Here is a 19856-nt window from a genome sequence, read left to right on the forward strand (position 1 = left end):
GTATGAGGCGGGGTAGGGGGATACGCTGCTATAAAAAGTGAAATCATATCACTTAGCAGCTGAGTGCAGATAAAGCTGTGTTTGAACTGGGAGGCATAAATTATACATTGTAAACAGAGCGTTGGGAGACCACGGCTCGTTTAAATTATGACAGAGGGTAGTTTTTCTCCTCTCCTTTCTTCCTTTCCGCTCCTCTTTTGCTGCCGCTCTCTCTCTCTCACACTCGCGCGCTTTCCTTCGCTTTCTGTCAATCCCCTAGTCCCAATCACTCCCTGCTTTACCCCAGTGTTCTCTCTCTCTCTCTCTCTCCATTCCCTCCATCCCCTACCTCTGCACCCAGCAACCCCCTTCCCCCCTCCCCTTCCAACGCTCACATTCTTCAGTGAGACTCTTTTATTAAGTTTGAACAAGCCGTTTTCCCCTAATGTTTCATTTATCTCTTTTTAACATCGTGGTAATTCGCTACTCGCCCAAGCCGGCTGCTGGCAGCTTCCTCCTCATTCAAATGTCATGGCAGGGCTGTGCCACCGCCTCTCACCGCTTCTCACGTGAATCAGACGCATTCATGGTAGAATTATGAGATTAAAGTCGACATGCCAGTCGCGGACACGCAGACACAGAGAAACTCTCTCTCTGTGTCTCTACACCCCCTCCTCCCCCTCTAAGCCGTCTCCCACAGTGTTATTGAGAAGTGGCGTTCAACGCGTCATGGATGGAGGACAAAACAGGGCGAGCGGGCTGGCAGAAGAGCTTTGCACCATTTGATCAATGTTCCCCTCCTGCATAGTTTGGTTGTTTTTTTTTTTTTTTTTTTTTTTTTAAAGGTGCCTCCGTCCCTCTTGACAAGTGTGAGGTTATTGATCAGTTTATTCTATTTGCCGTTGACCGCTCGGCCCCGTCTCTCCACTCAGAAGTCAATAGTGGAGGATTGAGAGGGTGAGTGCCTCTCCTGACCTCCCCTCCCTCCATCTTTGACTCTGTCGCGTCCATCCCGCCACACACACACTCGCAGGCACACACACAAAATAAACGAGTCTGTCTGCCCATTGTACCCGCACCTCTGATCCCAGCTACAATTTTGATTAATCTTGAAGTGCTGCAGGGTCAGGACAAGACTGTGTGTGTGTGTGTGTGTGTGTATCTGGTGTTAGCTGATGCTGTCAGATAAAGGTCTTAAGCCCTGTTGGGGTAGGTGCCCTGTTTTTTGTGTGTGTGTGTGTGTGTGTGTGTTTGTCCGTGTGCCAGGGTAGGTGTGGATAGTGTCTCCTCCAGGGGTGATCATGGCAAGGACTTCACTCCAGTGCGGGAATCAATGACCTTGCCCTGTGTGGCAGACACTGCTCAACTCGGTGCGTGTGCGTATGTGTGTGCGTGCATGTTTGTTCTTGTACTGATGAGAAAATCAAGGCAAGGACATTTGGTCAAGTCCATTACAGGTTAGGATTCTTCTCAGTTCACTCCATGTTATGTGTTCGAATTAAGCAGTTATTGGTTAGGGTTAAGGTTAGGGTCTGTGATTAAGTAAGTGGAATGTCCTCACACATCCAGCAATTAAAGTGTATGTGCGCGCTTCTGTGTTTTGAGTTATGAATTAGCATAGCGCCGGCTCGCTCTCTCTGTGCTCATCAGCGTTGCCTCGTTTCAGGAGTTAGTTTGCAGAGACCAGACTGGGGGCTGCAACCCCTCGCCTCTCTGCGGAGCGAGAAGAGATAATTATTCTCTTTCTGACTCACACATTTCGATGAAAAATGCATACAGCTGGGGCTCGAAGCAGCTTATCAAAAGGTTAACTCTTCCCCACAGTTTGTTTGCGCCTACAAAGGGGAGCGTCTCCGACGACAGCGGCAGCAGCAGACCACTTTTGTGTTTCCTGCCGTTTTGTTTGGGTGTTTTCTGCATCGTAGTGACCCACCGCTGGCCTGGCGCTTTGTTTTCCCAAAGTTAACTTTCAATCAAGAGACAAGCCAGCTGTTGTTTGTGTTGTGTTATGAGCATCATTTCTCAAGCAGCCATCTGAGTGCAGATTCACAGGAACTTGATTCTGACATAAATACTGCATAAATATACAGTATATAGCTGGTGTAGCATTGTAAACCTTCAACTTTATCAATTCAGTTAAGTGCCAATGTCACATGCAAATGTATGATATTAACCAGATGCATATTAATGCTACTCTTTTTTGTTGATCATAATTTCATCCATAATCACGGGCAACCATTATGCCATCTGACCAAGCGTAACACTGTTTGTTTTAGAAAAGTATACAATGTGCTGTATTCAGTATGCACATCATCACACTTGATAGCTCTTTAGATCATCTCATTGAGATTCATAAATCTTTTGCCTTTCTCACCTTCACGTACACTGTATTCCCACATACTCTTCTGTCACTCATTCATACACACATGCATACAAGCAAACCCAGCACACACGCACGCACACACTTGAGGCCTTATGTCGAAGGAGCGCTGCCTGGGAAAGTGATAGCAGGAGAAAAGAAGCTCTGGAGAGTGAGTTATCTCTTTAGATGTCATTGAGGGGCGCCTCTTTTCTCTCCCTCTCCTTCCCTCTATCATTCTCCTCTTTCTTCCTCTCTCTCCAGCTCCCTCTCTCTTGTTCCCACTTGCTCTCTCAAATCATGCTCGCCTCCAGTGGTATTCAGACAGTCCAAGGACAAAGTAGAGATATGCTGGGAGCAATGGACTGTCCGTCAGTGTGTGTGCGTGAGTGTGTGTGTGTGTATGTGTGTGTGTGTGAGAGAGAGAGAGAGAAAGAGAGAGAGAGGTTGATGTTGAGTCTTTGAAGCTGTTCTCCCCTTGTCCTGACAGATCAGAGTCTCGTCTCTCCCCATTTAGCCCCCTGACACGTCTATCACACACAAACACACACACACACACACACACACACACACAATTTTCCTGTGGATGCACATACACTTATGTTACATATCCGGATACTGTCTGCAACCGATGCACACACAAGGCAAGATTTAAGATTCACCTAGAGCACCATACACAGCATGCTATTGTCGAGGTCACGTCCTTGCGTTTAAGGACTGTTACACTTCCTCCACTTGATATTTAGTGACTTGTCAAGGTGACTGTAATGGTATTAAGTAGTTCATTTCCATAAAGATGTAAGATATGTGTTTGGTTTGTTTGATTATTCACTGGCCTGAGCCTCGGATCTTGCAGCATTGAGCCAGAGGTCTCTGTACTATTAAGTCATGCGGTGTGTTAATGTGGCCTTGGCTTGTCAGACCAAACCAGACTGAAGTGGATGGCCCCGGGGTCTGTGACCCTGAGATACACACCCACACACACAGACTCTCATGCACACACACAGACCAGCAACCACCCAGACGCCTGACCTACTCCCCTCATGCCACACACAAGCACACACACACACACACACACACACACACACACAAGTCAAAGAAATTCATCCTGGAGATAGAGCTCTCCTGCTCTGTGTGCGTGTGTGACGCCGTGGCTCCACTCTCTCTAACAAACAGGGGAAATCCTCCTTGTCCAGCCTTGTCCATCACTCGGCCATCTCACTGTCCCAGCACACGTGGGCGCCTGCAACCCCCACCCCATATCCCCCACCCCAGTTTCCAAACCCAAGAGATTTACCCAACACACACAAATGCACACACACATGTATATATACACATTGCACAGGCCCCTTGGCTCCAGCCAGGTTCCCCTGACGCAGGGACACACGCAGGCAGGAAACTGGAGGAGAGGTTTGTGTCAGTTTGCTTCTCTTAGAGCACTTCAGGTCTGACCCTCTCTTGACCGGGCGGCTTCCTCCTCCTCCATCTCTCCGTAAACAACCACATCCCCGCGTCTGAAGGCGTGCCGGCAGGCCAAGTGTAATAACATCACTCATGTTTTGATGTGAGGCGGAACGTCTACGTGAGCCAGACGGGCTGAGTGTTTGTGCGTTGCAGTTGTGTGTTGCTGGGGAAGCCTTTTGTGTGCGGGGTGTGTGTATGTGTGTGTGTGGCTTTCCTTGGGTTTCCTCTGATTGCAAGGATGGCAGATCTTCATCATGGAGGAAACCATGTTAACCCATCACCTTAATAGTCACCTCCTCCCACTGTTTATTCACTGGGTGTCCTGAAAACACATACACCTTCCCGTGAGTGCACACGCGCACACACACACACATGCACATGCACAGAGAGGTTGTCCACTGCTCTTGTTGAGTGTGTGTCAACTCCATTAGCACATTCCCAGATAGGGCCAGAGCCCTCTTATCTGTGGCGACCCATTAATTACACTTTGTTCCCTTAAGTGATCTATTTCAGACCTGCCCCGCCCTCAACACCCACTCTCTGCTATCTCCACCCCTGGCCCGCTCCTCCCCCCAACCTGACCTCTCCTCTCCTCTTCTCTCCTCGCCTCTCCTCTCCTCTTCTCTCCTCTCCTCTCCTCTTTCTCTCCCCTGCTTTTCCTCTCCTCTCCTCTTTCACACACTCTTTCCCTCCCACTATATCTGGCACAATGCATGGGATCACAAGGCCATGTGGCAAGTGGCTCTGTGTATTAGCAGATGTGTGTTTGTATGTAAGTACGTGGGTTTCAGTTTGACGTGTCATTGTGTGTGTGTGTGTGTGTGTGTGTGTGTGTGTGTGTGTGTGTGTGTGTGTGTTTGAGACAAAAGCAAGGTTTTTACTGGGCATTGTGAGCATGGAAATCATTATATGTTGGGTGTTGAATGTTCATCCATGCATTTTTATCAGGTGACCAGAAAGTCCCTCAGAACCTGACACGCTTTCCGGTCAGTGTATTATTAAATTTCCCTCAGCCGACTCTGTTTTTTCCCCTTGTTTGTGAGTGCATGTTTGCCCTCTGCACTTGGGAGATGCTAAGCTGCAAGAAGTGCTAGACAGGCGAGTTGTGTTTTAATTGTTGCTGCTTGGGCCCCAGTGGAAATCAGCTGAGATAAAGTATAGGCGCATGCTTATGGTACTGTTCCACTTGAACTGGGAAATTGGAATTTCCAATAATAATTTCCAATCCAAAGTGGCTTCTCTGCATATCAACAGTAGCGATCTGTAGTAATATACTGTTTATTAGCACTTCTGTCTTATTTGAGTCTTAGTAAATCAGTCACACACACTGTACTGTCCAACTTCTATCTGTGGGCATATTGTATGACGTGTTTGTATGTGTAAAATACTGCGTAATGTGTTGTTATCCGCTGGTATTGCTAACAACCTGGCTAGAATATAGCAAACCTAATCTCTGCATGGTTTCTGGACGCATTTTTTTCCTAACGGAGCAAGGGGATTTTTCATATTTTCAAAGGTTATTTTGGCTTATTGGTTAAGGTTGGAGTTAGGCATAAGTTCTTCTTCTTTATTCCTCTTCGTCCCCTTGGGAACACAGGGCGTCGACCATGGATCTCCATCGGCATAAGTTGGTTATGGCTGATATTCGGGAAAGGCTATAGAGAATGACTGTAAATCAATGAAAAAACCCCCCACTTTGCTGAGGAAAAAAAACTTTCGGTTCCTGGAGGCGTCCACCTCGGTTTTCCAACTTGTTGTTTTCAGTTCAGTTCAGGTGTGACGTTATTCTCAGTGCGGACTTGCTTGTAAAGGGAATGTAGCATTATTGTCTCTTAATGTGCCATCTCACCTATAGAAACCCACAGGCCTCTGTGTGTGTACCTGTATCTGTGTGTGTGTGCGTGCGTGTGTGTGTGTATGCTTATTCGCACATGTGCTGTCAATTCAGCATGACCTGCAGCTGTGAGCATCAAATGCAAGCAGCTCATTTTCTTTGTTTGTCCTCCTCTGCACTAGTTTGTTCATTTGCACTCTTGTTCAAAGAGACCTTGACCCAAAGTGATGGTACATGTGTTGCTGCTTTGTAATAATGTAGACGTTTTTTTCTCAGCTTATTGGAGATTGACAGATGACATGAAACAGCCTTGGCTCTCAGCATTGCCAACAACATGCAACAGTCTTTAGTTTTCCATTGCAAAAGTGAAAGCAGTGTGGACAACACTGTGACGTTTAGACAGACATTCATTCATATAGTGCACTATAAGGGGCGATAATAAAAGAAAATAATGGAAAAAAAATATTGTATCGACTTTTTGTCAGTGTTGGATGGCTGGTGGTGGACAGAAACAAGGTACATTTACCTAATTACTGTGCTCAAGTACATTATTCACACACACACACACACACACATATATATACATGTATATATGATTTACTTGAGTACTTGTTACTTTCAACACTTGCTCTGTTCTTCACAGTTGCTGCTGTCAGTTGGGTTTGATGTAAAAGCAGAACTACGTCAGCTCTATGAAACAAGCAGCATGAAAATGAAAATGACAATGGCTGTCTTTTTTTCTTTGATTGTATTTCTATCCTGAAGTTTTTATAGGCGTTTCTATAGGCTTTTTGTCGCAAAAGTGGTTCTACAAGGTTCTACAAGTCAGAGCATTCATTAGGTGGTTTCAGAGAGTTATGGGGTTCTGTAAATGCATTGTGAAAACAACACAGCAATATGTTCCTTTTAATGAATAGATCTACTTAAGTATTTTTAAAAGCAAGTCCTCCAGTACTGTAACTCAAGTAAAAATTTGACTGAGCAACTTTCACTTGTAGTGGAGTAATATTTGACCAGGAGTATTGATAATTTGACTCAAGTCAAAGTATAAGTCCACCACTGACTTTAACTCACTTAGCAATTATTCTTTGCATTGCTTAAAGCCTGTCCTCTATGCAAGTGTTAAGGCTGTCTTATGGTTCTGCGTACGCGTAGCTTACGGAGGGTTTGCGTTGCAAATGCATCTCTTGCGGACCCTCTGCGACCGCCGCAGAGACTTGCCACACACCTCCCAAAAATTGTAACTACGTGTTGGAACTACGCAGACCCTACACAGACCGCCAGAGCTATGATTGGTCCGCCGAACTACATCATTTCCAGCATTTCGCCCCTCCAGCTTCACTGCCTGCTGTAGTACCACATTTCAATAGTTTTCACCTCACTACTTTGCACCTTTTGTTTGTATTGATTTGTGCATTTCAGTTCTTTTGCACCATTTGTATTTAACATGCACATTTCAATTATTTTGCACCTTGTTTTGCACTATTTGTTTGAGAAAATAGTAAAGTTTCGTAAAAATGGTTATTTACAATGCCACAAATAAGGTTTTTGAAAAGGCTTGTCAGTGTAGGTAACAATATGATAATGATATATCGGTGGGGAATTGCTTAGTGTACTAGACCGACAGGACGCAGAGGCATGAGAGGCACACACCATCTGCATAGCAACTGCATGCACGCGACGTCCAGTGTCCACAGAACCATAAATCGGCCTTGAGCAGTGGTGCTATGGCCTTCTAATGAGCCTGGTAACTGAAGGAGGGCTATACTGGCGCTTTTCCACTAGTACCTACTCGGCTCTACGCGGCTCGACTCGGTTTCGGTCGTTTTCCATTACAATTTAGTACCACCTCATCATCGGTGGAGTCTTCATAGCAAGGCGGCCCCGCCACCAAGCACAGAAAAGTCTCCACCTCTTCATTTGACCACGGTACCGGTTTGCTTGCCATTTTCCAACTTTGCCAACTTCAGTGATGATCAATGTGCACTTTCGCTGTTGCCAGTTTTTTTGCCGGGTTTGGTTTTCGTGAAGGAGTCGCTCTTATGTGTCGTCGCCCCCTGTACAATCAGTGGCCTGCACTCCGTTTACGTCACATTTTCGGCTCGACTCAGCTCGCTTAGAACCCCGGCCGAGTAGGTACTAAAATAGTACCTGGTAGCAGGTACTACCACCTAATGGAAAACCTTACAAACCGAGTAGAGTCGAGCTGAGTCGAGCCGAGTAGGTGCGAGTGGAAAAGCGCCATATGTGAGGTGTGTAGGATCACCATGGCCTTGTGTGGGTGGGAGTTCTCGAATGCAAGGCTGTCTATTCTCTGGCCATTGATTCTGAATGCAGTCTGTCTTTCTTACAGGTGCAAGGGGGGCCTCTTGTACCCCTCCACCCCCCATCCAGCTCTTTTGTAACTGAGTGATGTGTGTATGTCTGTAATGTTGTAGAGGTGTGTGTGAGTGTGTCTGTCTGTTTTGTAGGAGTGGTATTGTCCTGAAGGTGTGAGGAAGGTGTGTGTGTGGGTGTGTGTGTGTGTGTGTGTGTGTGTGTGTGTGTGTGTGCACGTGTATGTTCCAGACTTCATTGTGTTGAAGTGGAGCAGAGGTTGTGTGTTTGTGTGTGTGAGGAGTGAGTGTATTGTAGTTAAGTGGTGCAGCTAGTATGTAGGTTGGCTTCGATTTGGGTATATAGACTGTGTGTGTGTGTGTGTGTGTGTGAGTCTGTGTGTCTGTGTGTATGTGAAAATGTGCTCATGCTCTGTCTGCATCAGTGTGCTCGGCAGGGTTGGCTGTCCTGACCCTTACCCAAGCATCGTTATATGTGTGCGTGCACGTGTGTGTGTGTGTGTATGTGTGTGTGTGTGTGTGTGTGTGTGTGTGTGTGTGTGTGTGTGTGTGTGTGTGTGTGTGCGTGTGCATGTGCGCTTGTGCCATTGCGGGTGCACATGTACGTGTGCATGCAGTGCCTCCACTAATGGACAGTCTTTGTGGGGGCCTCTCTTTTCAGCCATGCTGCTTTTGAGACACACTGGGCCTGGGCATAGAAACAGAAGCTCTCCATTGCCCCTCAATAGGCCAAAAACAAAACCGTGTCAGGCGAGCTAGCAGCCCCCGAGTGTTTGCCATTTAAATCCCAACCAATGGTGGTGCAGATGGAACAAAGGGCCTGGACAGGGAAGGAGGCCTGCACTGTTTACAGTGCTAATGTCTGGGTGGCACTTGCAACAAGGCCCCTCCATACACATACATGTGTATGCACACTCACACTCACACACACACACACACACACACACACACACACACACACACACACACACGGTCTATCTTTCCTTCTTTCTTTATCTCTCTCTCTCTTTCTCTTACACACATCCACACACACACACACACACACACACACACATACATACATACATACACACACGATACACATTTAAACAACAGGTACATGCACAGAACTTGTGTCGGCATATGTCAAAAATGCAAACATTTGTTTTCCATAATGTTTGATTAAGGATCTGCAACTAGCAGCAAAAAAGAAAAAAAAGAAAAAGGAATAGCATAATTCTTGGTTTTCAAGTTAAAACGAAGTAAATAAGTCCTGTTTAAAACTACTCTGGACTTTTGTTACAAAGATTTTCTCATAATTATCTGTTTTCTCTATGTGGTTGAATAGATGCCACATGGCATGGCCTAGAATTTAATGAAAATTAATGAAAAATGAAAGGACCCTCCTAGTCAGTTTTGGATTTGTTATAGCCATGACCAAGCTTTGTATTCATTCTGTAATTTCAAATCGCTTTTTAGGTTTTACTTTTCATTTTTCTAATAATTTCCCAAATAATTTGATGAAGCTTTAATGTTTGTTTTCTATCTTTTTTTGTCTGGTAACCTTGTCTAAAGTGTCAGGCAAATAGCTTCTCTGATGAGACAGGACAACTCGGTGATAGAAAATGAAAACAGTTGATTCAAAAGGAATAATTAAAAACAGTTAAAATGATTAATCAAGTTATTTTATTTTTACAGAATTTATTATTAATTGATTTTGTTCTACACGGGTAACAGCTGTTACATGAAGGTTGTATGTGTTGTATCTGCGTGTTCCTGTTGTTCTGTCTTGTGTCTATCCTGCGCACAGTGATTTCAATCAACCTCATGTATATATGAAAAAATTTTGAAGCTCAGCTCTTCAGTCATAATACGGTGTTTTAAGAGCCTTCGTTCTTTCATCTCGGTCATTATTCCATTGTGATGAGAGGTAAATATGGAAAGGTGCAACATGCAGCTTTTACTCCTTTCTCCTCCACAGTGTATCATCCCATTGCAGCTGAGCAGAGTAAAACAACTGACATTGAGAGGTGCTGTTGTGGGCGAGGGCATGTTTGGGCTTTCGATTTTTACTGAAGAGGAGAGGGGAGAGTCTGACACTGGTATCGAATAGCCCGCGCTGTCCTTGGACTGGGGTTATCTTGTAAATACTCCGCTCCAAGTCTATAAAAGCGAGGGTCCTTTATGACGGCCAAGGCCACTCATTCATGTTAAAATAAAAAAGCACTCAGTGCAGTCTCGGTGTCTGGGTAGAGGGAGGCGACGAGTGGGGCAAGGAAGATGGAGGGAGGGAATTGAAGGAGGGAGCGGAGGAATGAATAGAGGTAAAGTGCTGGGCTGTCTTTTATGTTTAAGCACTTGTTCTCACAAGTTTTACTTCTTCACGGTTGGAATCATGCTATGGAAAGTGAAGCACATTGGGGTGATGATTTCAACAAGTTAATGTGATACTCTCCCCTCTCTGGGCTTTTCACTCTATTTTCTTCCGCTTGCTCTCTCTCTCTCTTCCTATCTGTATTTTATTCTAAGTAAATACCAAGTCCCCTCAGCGGCCCCTGTAGCTAGTCATTCAGGTTCCTCATCTCTGGATGTGTAATGAGTTCTGCCTTGTTTTTGTCTAACAACAACACACAATAATAAGCAAAGTAATTAAAAGCAGTTCGAGGGAGATAGGGGGTGGAAAAAAAAACAGACACCACCACGCAGACCCCACTTACCGACAAGCATTAAAAATGAATTGCATTTAAGAGGCAGCAGTGGTATTGCTGTTTTGATGAAATGCGCCCCGTTTTGAGCAATTTGTCAGTGTTTGTGTGTGCCTGTGTGTGTGTTTGATTCCTTGTGTGTTTCCTGCTTAAGCTTATGTAGCACCATATTGATTTGATTAAAAATGAAGACACATAGCATAGCATAAACAAAGCCAGATTATACCTACGTTACACTGTCTGTTGTTTGACATGGATGCCTGAACCCTGAGTGGGGATGAGGGGGGGTAAATTTCGATTTAATTAGCTCTCTGACTGAGGACAGCATGTCCATGTTCTGTTGCGGAGGACAGTGTTGCTTTGGCAGCGCGGCTGACCGGCTGTCACCTGCTTGCTCTCTCTTTGACCTCGTCTCCAGTGGTGACACGTCCTGTCCCACTTCGACAGGCGGCCACGTGGGACAAAATGCTATTGTTGACTTGTTCTCGGCACACAAAAAGATGAGACACGTGAACGAATGTGTGCATTTCATACAAACAACTATACGCATGAGGCGCATGGGAGCGAAGGCATATACAAGCTCACATCTGCACATACCCCCACACCACACGGCAGATCATCTAATATCAGAGAGTGTCAGGGGCGGAAATCCGATCTTCTGACAACCAGGATACAGATAGCGATTCCCCACCGCTGATCCATGCAACAGATAGTTTCCACAAACAGCAGCCTGGCTAGGGTTACAGCCAGCCAGGCCCTGCACCGCACCGCGCCGCATTCTGCCTCACATCGAGATAAAACAACAGCTTAGGTTACCGTTGATAGGAAATCGATAAGAAAATGCAGTGTTTGTGTTAGATTTTTGATGAAAAGTTTGACAAGAGGAAATGAGAAAATGTTTGTTCCTGCACGCGGTAGTGTCCTGTATGTCATTCCTGTGGGGTATTTTGTTTTTCTAATTTTCGCTTCATGATTATACAACATCTTTGTTGATCTGTTTGTGTGTGTGTGTGTGTGTGTGTGTGTGTGTGTTTTTAATCATTTTAATTAAAGCTCATTAAATGTTTAACACAAATGTCAATATCTTTGAATAAGCTTTCATAATTGTTTCATAATTTTTTTTAAAATCAATTTAGTATCATCACTTTACGTTTCCTTCACCTCAAAGTATTGATAATATTTTCAATATGTATCTCTATAATAAAAAAAAGCAAAGAGATATGGCCCCCTTCACATCAATGTAATTAGGAATCACAGAAAAAGAGTCTGATTCCAATAAAATAGGCCATTTGTACACAAGCAATTAACTGGTGCGCCTTTAAATAATGTAGCCCAGATGGAACCTAATTATAGTCGGCATGCTTTGATTTGGTCTTTCTGCTGGAGTATCACTCGGGGCGTCACTTTGGCTTTTCAGTCACCTAGCGTTTGTTTTGAAATTTGTGACTATCAGAGCCGATTACCATTTGTAACAGCATGCAGCATTTGGTGCAGAGGGAAGAAAGCATGGCCCATAGCTATAGAGGAGTTTCCTTTTTAACAGCTCAAAACACTCCTCCTCTGTTCCCTTACTTCACTGCACACAAATGATAACAATTGTGTGTGTGTGTGTGTGTGCGTGCATGTGTGTGAAAGTGCATATATGTGTGTGTCAGCGGCTGGCCGTTGCTGTGGGTATATATTAATGGGTGAGTGCTGAGTGCACAAGTAGATGCCTGTGTGGTGTGTGTGTGTGTCGGCATCTTGTACCAGTGTGGAGTCAGAGGCAGATCAAACAGTCAGTCAATTACCCTGAGAGGGCTCCAGTGGCTGTGACAGAGAGGAGGAGGCTAAACATCCAGGATCAAATACACTCCTCTGACTGTCACATAATGAGACGGGCTCAGCAGGCTCAGACAACACTCACAGAATGGTCAAACACAGGGCTGAGGTTAGGAGCCCAGGGCCGTGGAGCCCCGGAGGCCCAGAGCCAGGGTGAGAGCAGAGAGTGAAACTCTGCCATGACCAGAGCAGGGCAGGGCGAGGCGAGGTTACACCTCAGGGCATGTCTCTACCTAATCTTACCTGCATTAGAGTGAAACATCATCACAGAATTGTGTGTGTGTGTGTGTGTGTGTGTGTGTGTGTGTGTGTGTGTGTGTGTGTGTGTGTGTGTGTGTGTGTGTGAGTTACTTTCCCAAAGGTTGCAGCATCATCATTCCCATCACTTGATGTAATAGTTCTCTATCTAGCCTTTAAGTAAATCTTGCAATTTGTTTAACATTGACAAAAAGAGTAAACACATTTTCAAAGTAAAGAGACATTTTTCTCCATATTTCCCATGGCATCCATATCCCATTTTAATGAAAGAGGTCACCAGAACATCATTATTGCATTTACAATAAATGACAACATTATTGCATTCACAGTAAATTTATATTGGATTTGTGCAATTACAGTGTTAAAATTGGCACATGCAACTTAATTGATTCACAGTTAACAAAGCACACATTAAATATATAGTCATCTTCAACTTAATTGATTCATAGTTTAACAAAGCACGCATTAAATACACAGGGTACTTTCTTTTCAAAGTCAGATCAGCAAAGTACACAATACAAGACATCATTGGACTAATTAAAGGGGAAGCGCTTTTCATCTGTCATATCTTGTTTTAACAATACATGGAATCAATGGCTCGCAAAGAAATATGCCTATTAGTAGAAAAACTTTTTTTTCAGTAAGGGCCTAAAAACTGAAGAGAAGGAAGTGCTCATTGGCTGTTTATGAGTGCACTTTCCACACAAGATACAGCCATACGACACCTAATCGATCCCTACATCTTTTAAAGATATTACTTTGATTTGTGGCATAGCTGAGGTAATTCTCTCCCTTTCTCTGTTGCTCTCTCTCCCTCTCTTTCTCTCTCTCTCTCTCATTCTCTTACTCTTTAGTGGTTAGTGAAGCCTGGCCATTGGGGTTCCTACCCTAAATCAGCGGTCACATCACAGCTCTGACAACATCCATTAGCTTCAACACACTTTAGCAATTAAAGGAAGAGTGTACGTAGGCTGTTAAAGGCCTATTTAAGCATGTGTGAGAGTGGGTTTATGTCTCTGCATGTGTGTGAGTGTGTTTAAGGGGAACGGGGGGGGGCAGTGGTGGTGGGCGTCATCCCAAAGCCCCTGCCGTACAGAGGGGGCGGGGCTTAAAACCAGAGTCATTGGAGGGACACAGGCTCATCTGCATATTGGCACAGAGATGGCCCCCTGGTGACCCCGAATTGCGATGGGATAGGGCGGAGAGGCTGGCGGCGTTCCGGAGGAGTTCACCGCCAGTTCGGGGTGAACGAGAGAGCGCTGCGGCATTGATCGCTTCTGCAGGAAAGAAAAAGAAGGAAAAAAAGAAAGCACAAAAGAGAAGTAAAAACACTAGTGAGGGGAGAGACGGATGAGAAGGGGAAAAAGGCGGTGGAGGTGGAAAGAGATCACTGTGCCTCAAATTGGATATAAATGATAGATTAGAGGTGTGAGAGGGCTCTGCCTTTGTTTTCCAGGGGTGGGTGTTATGTTGAGTCCTACACAGGTAACGCACTGGCTGAGAGTGCTGGGTTATTGACTCCCATGATTGCCAGGCCAGTAAATTTGACCCAAGGCACTGACTAACGTCTGCTTTCTATTGTGTGCACCACAGCACACTGTCCCAAAGTGGTCCAGGGATCCCATACATACACACACACAGACACACAACTAAATACACACACACATGTACCGGCTGAACCCAAGTCCATTCCCAGTTCTAGACCCATTCACCATACACACACACAAACACGCACACATGCACACCATCTCCATTAATGCGTCCAGGCAGGGGTCAATCTAATAAACATGGGGTCAATACAGTGGTCATCAGAGGCCTGTCTGTGGTGAGAGAGCCTTTAAGGTGTTTCTTAATTGTATCCCTGCGGCCTTCCAGTCTAGCTCTTTATAGCAGTTCCCATGTACAGAGGGAAGAAAGGAGGGGGAATGGGGGAACGCACTGAAGAAAAGGACCGTGTGAAGAGGTCTTTCTAATGTACAGATGAATCTGATGCGTCCAAAAGAGTGGCCTTGTTTAGTCCAGTGGCACAGAAATTGTTCAAGACATAATACAATAAATATGGATATCCTATGGTAGGGGTTTTTAACACTTTTTGTAATATTATGTGGTTTTTCGCAGCCGTACCTGCTTGTGACACCAGTTCTCAACCCAAAAATTGCCTTAATTGTGCAAATAGAGTTTAAAAAAGCAAAATGATAACTATAGACTGCCTCTCCTCATATTCACTGATCCCTCTGCCTGTAAACACATATAAATTCCCTCAGACTCTGTGTTCATGTATCAAGGGATCAAACTCTTAATATCATCTCTCGACAAACGAATTCCCCCTCCGGGAAGCAAGAGGGCACCTCGGTACGGCTTCTCAAGTCCAGTTACAGTTGTGTTGCTAAGCAGCTGAGCCGCTAGCCAGCAGTGGGAGAAACAAGCCATTATCTGTTAGCGCTCACGCTGAATGGTTGGCGAGCACCAAGACAGAGACAAGACAGGCAGCAGCTGCAGCCACGAGCTGTCTTCATCATCAGTGCTGCACCGCAGATATGAGGTGTTCTCGTAGCGGGGCTAGCAGGCATAGGAGAGACAAAGCAACAGCCAGCAAGTTCGCGAGCCATCCATCCAAAAAGCTGGCCGGTGATACTCTGACCCCAAAGGCTGAGAGGAACCCGAGGCGTGTGTACCAGATTTCAGGCTCCGGTGTGACCCCAACTTGGGAACTGGCTAACCTGGAGGAGGCCGAAGGGAAACCCAGCACTCCCACGTCCCCCCTGCCCCGCCGCCCCCGGACCACCTGATATGCTCGGCAGCTACCTCTCCCCGGCTTCTGTCTTGCCTTTTCTCAATCAGCCCTTTAGAATGAATGACTACCGCTCCACTGGTTTCGCTTAGTGCGCCCATTGTGCATAACTCTCATTCGGTGGAAGGCCTGAGATGGAAAGAAGGACGTGGAGCGGTGTTGATTATCAGGTATCCACTTGGATAACATATTAAGGCTGTCCCATTGGACTAATAGGTCATAGGCTGCCATGGCTCTCATGCGCAGGGCCCTGGGCTTACAGAGGGGGATGCAGTGCATTGTGGGAGAGGGTAAATATCCCATCTAATTGGATTTATTTACTTTCACCTACAATGTTGTTGGATTATGTGCAGCACTACATTCGTAATTGTGTTAGAAGATCCTCAATACAGCTTGTCTTGCAGTAAGCAAACATTTTATGAATCCTCATCTCGCTCTTTGTGTGTGTGTGTGTGTGTGTGTGTGTGTGTGTGTGTGTGTGTGTGTGTGTGTGTGTGTGTGTGTGTGTGTGTGTGTGCTTTTTTTTTTTACATATAGGCACAGAGAGGCATGAGCTGACCTCCTGGACAAGCTTCGAATCCATCTTTAGGTTCTTCAGCGAGGCCCTGGAGGCAGAGGAGGACGAGGAGGCGGAAACCTCCAACACTGTCACCACACGCAGCAGCTCCCTCAAAAACAAACACCAAGACTTATAGAGGAGCCACAACAAATGACTTGGAGCAAGGGGGAGGGGGGGAGCTGGGGGTGGAGGGGTGTAAAGGGAGGCTAATGTTCCAGATCCTCTCTGCCTGCCTCCCCCCCTTCCCTCCCTCCATCTTTCCTTCCTCGCTCTCTTCCCCGAGTGTCATTTCTCCCTTCCGGCCTTCACTATCTCTCTCCCCGCGCTGCACATAGCGTTGTTGTCATAAGAAACAGAAGTGTGGGGTCACCGTGTATACATCACAATAACGTTTTGCATTACTTCTAGATGAGTGCAACTGTCAAAGCAATATGGGCCTGAGTGTTAGCGCTTCCCGTGGGCTGTGGCCTGGCTGCGGGTATGGGCCACGGCAGCAGAGATTAAGGCTGACAGGCGCTGTGCACAGTGCGCTGTGGTGCACCTCTAATTGTCCTGACACCGGCCTGAACTGAGCTAATGCCCCGCCAGCCCTCTAGTCTACACTGTTCAGCCCCCCCCCCACCCCCCTCGCCTTCCCTCCCCCGGTCCTAAAGCCTGGACTGTTTACTGCTAAATAAGCTCACAGTGTATGGCATCTCCTGCTATGATTTAATATAGCTTCTGCTTACTCCTTACCTATCATGTATTTTCCCTTCTTTTTTGCAGTTGCTGCCCACTACAAATGTCTTTAATAAGAGTAAACACACACTGTTAACAGGTCACTATTGTTTTTTTTTTTTTCCCTTTTGTTTTGTTTTTTTGTTTTTTAACAAAGGGTGTTGTTCTTATGGCTTCTTGTTCACTCTCTAACTCCTCCGCACCTGCAGTCAGTCCTTTAAAACGTGACTTCTTTCATTCAGCTTTGTGTAAAATGTGGTTCTATAAACCACACCATGCAATTCTGGGTTTGCAATGGCCATAGTAAGACTTTTTTTTTTCTTTCTCAACTTTAATCTAAATTTTAATACAACATCTCTCTCTCTCTCTCTCTCTCTCTCTCTCTCTCTCTCCTCTCTCTCTCTCTCTGACACACAATATTTTATTCTGTATATTAAGCCTATGCTTCCCAGAGTTATAGGTGTTTACATTAGAATCTCTCTCTGTGTTTGATTTGCAAAACTGTGGAGAGAGTCCACCTCTTTGTTTTTATTATAACTGTTTTTTGTTTTTTTTTTCTATTTGATATCCTTAAAATTGATGTCTCCAGATGACTGAATGTGATGAAACAAATAAAGCAAACACAACCTGTGCTGAATATGGAAAATTCAGGACACTGAGCGGATTTAAAATCACTTAAAGTCAAGCATCAAAATGAGTTTGAGGGATATCTCATTTTAACAGGAGCCAGAAGTCAGCTCACAACACTCATAAAGACTCAATATATCGCCTTACACATGTCAGGAAATCCAAGATTTCAATATTATCCTAAGCCTGAATGATATTTCCTTAGATGTTGGGGAAATGTAACATCTATTTTTTTCTCCTTTTTTCCTCTTCCACCAAAGTACTCTTCTTGAGTGTGTACTTAGAAGTGACAAAGTCAGCTCCCTGCTCCACTGTGCATAATCTGACTGTGTGACACAAACATGATAAAAATGTTTCCACAACGCTGGTGTGAGTTATAAACCACTCAAGGCTTAATGGAATACATTTCTAATGTGTCGTGACATTAGTGAAAACTCAAACCAGATACTAAATCCTACGATATCTTAGAAACCTCCTCAAACATTTACTTTTACCTTCACATGTAGCCTATACTTGTGGACTGTTTTTTTTTTTTTTTTTTTTTTTTTTTTTTTTTATATAACTACAAACAGTTATCATTATTTAACTTTTGCACTGTGGAACCCATTCTCTGCTGCCCACTGTGTGTGGTTTAAGGCTTTAAGGCTTTTGGAGATTATCTTCCTTCTATAATGAGACAACTGTGGCTGATGGTTGCAGGCCTAATTTCCTTTTAATTTGATTCAGATCTCCCCATTTCAGCAAAGAAGTTGGTTTATTATTTGATTTGATGAGTTTCATTTCAAGATACCATTGTTCGTCCTGCTGCTGTTCAGCTAAAATCGGTTCATTTTTCACTACATAATTTGTATATTGTTGCCTTAGGAATAAACAAGACACTGTTCACTGGTGTTTTTAATAAAATCCAGCAAGCCATATGTGAATGGAACTAAAGATGTAAGAGCAGCCTTAAACCAAATCCAAAGCATAGTCCACGAGTAAAGGGGGACTAATTTTAGCAAGTACTGTTGAAGACATTATTTTCTGCAGATGGTTTATATGTTGTATTGATTTAAGAAACATGCCTTTTTATCGCAGTACATGCAAGCGTTTGAATTTCATGAAACCGCTAGTGTCCTGCCAGGGCACAATCTCTCTCTCTCTCTCTCTCTCTCTCTCTCTCTCTCTCTCTCTCTCTCTCTCTCTCTCTCTCTCTCTCTCTCTCTCTCTCCTTTTTCTTCTTCTTCCTCCTCAAAACTGTACCTCATTCTGCTGAGTCCGTCTTTGTTAAGAAAACAGTCCTTTAAAAGTCAGTGTCAAAATAATTTTGCAGTGTTTTGCAAATTGATCATTATTCCCACTTTTCAATTGTTTTTTGTAATTATGAAAGCTGTTGAAAATAAATAAAATGAAGTTTTGCATCTTGTTTTTTTTTTTTTTTTTTTTTATTTTAGCCTACGTATTTGCTACCTATTCGCTGATAATTTGGTTGTGCTTTTTATTTTATTTCTTGGTTGTTAATAACCTTCGGTTTTTCGCGCAAATCATGTCAGCTATGGCATTTTAGAGATGCTGCTGTAGAATATGTCAGGCACGTGTAGTAAATAAGTAAGTGAGTCAATAAATAAATAAATAAATAAATAAACAGTACACAAGACATGCATGGTGGGACTGCAGAAGGACAACGTTATCCGAAAACTGTAAAGTTTGTATGAGAAAGTTGAGCGCCAAAAGGAAAACTGACCCGATTCACTATCTCGCATAACATCTAGGAAATCTAACCGAGGAAAAGACCATTTAACATGCATTTACTGTCAAACAATCAGCCGGTGTTAGTTTACTGCCTTTTGCCGGGTTGCTGAACAGTCTGACCACAAGTTTTCTGTTCAAAGAAATGTTTCAGTGCTTCTTGGAAGACGGCTGATTAAGACTCAGATTGAGCTCTATGGTTTTGGAGGACAATTTTTCAGATTTTACCCTAAGGTGTAGCTCCTCTGAAAAAACCAAGGGCCTTTAATCGCCAGTAAACAGTGAGCGTGTCAAAAGTAAAACAAACTTTAAACAATAATTCGCCTCCTCCTCTCCCCAATTTGGCTATTAATTTTGGCAAAGTGAGTCCCCTCCTCATCCCAGTGAGGTTTTACAGCATCATTTGTTTTCACATGGTGAAACCGATCAGGTCATTAAACGCCCCCTCAATAAATCTTTAGAAATCTTTTCCATTAACCCCCGAACAACAAGTGGAACCAGGCGAGTCCCCCTCACACCGTGTCAGGCCGCTGATAAAAGAAAGGCATTCAATCACACTCGCACACAGACACACACACACACACACACACAGAAGGACTATCACTGGCTCAACTCTTCTGTCACAAAAATGTCTTCAGCCTACATGGAAAACACACGAGTGACCAGTTAAGACAATGATTTTTGTATATGTTGGAAAAA

General features: G+C 44.4%; 1 protein-coding gene across 2 annotated transcripts in view; it reads left to right on the forward strand.

Moving 5' to 3' along the window:
• arb2a (ARB2 cotranscriptional regulator A) overlaps window positions 1-17965 on the forward strand; it is a 176937-nt gene extending 158972 nt beyond the window's left edge. For both annotated transcript variants that reach the window (XM_030061156.1, XM_030061155.1), the window contains exon 11: window positions 16064-17965. In XM_030061156.1, coding sequence (XP_029917016.1) covers window positions 16064-16221 — 158 coding nt within the window. In that variant the 3' untranslated portion in view covers window positions 16222-17965. The remainder of the gene's footprint in view (window positions 1-16063) is intronic.
• The last annotated feature ends 1891 nt before the right edge of the window (window positions 17966-19856 follow it).

This window comes from Myripristis murdjan, chromosome 9 (assembly GCF_902150065.1).
Source record: "Myripristis murdjan chromosome 9, fMyrMur1.1, whole genome shotgun sequence".
Taxonomy (NCBI): domain Eukaryota; kingdom Metazoa; phylum Chordata; class Actinopteri; order Holocentriformes; family Holocentridae; genus Myripristis; species Myripristis murdjan.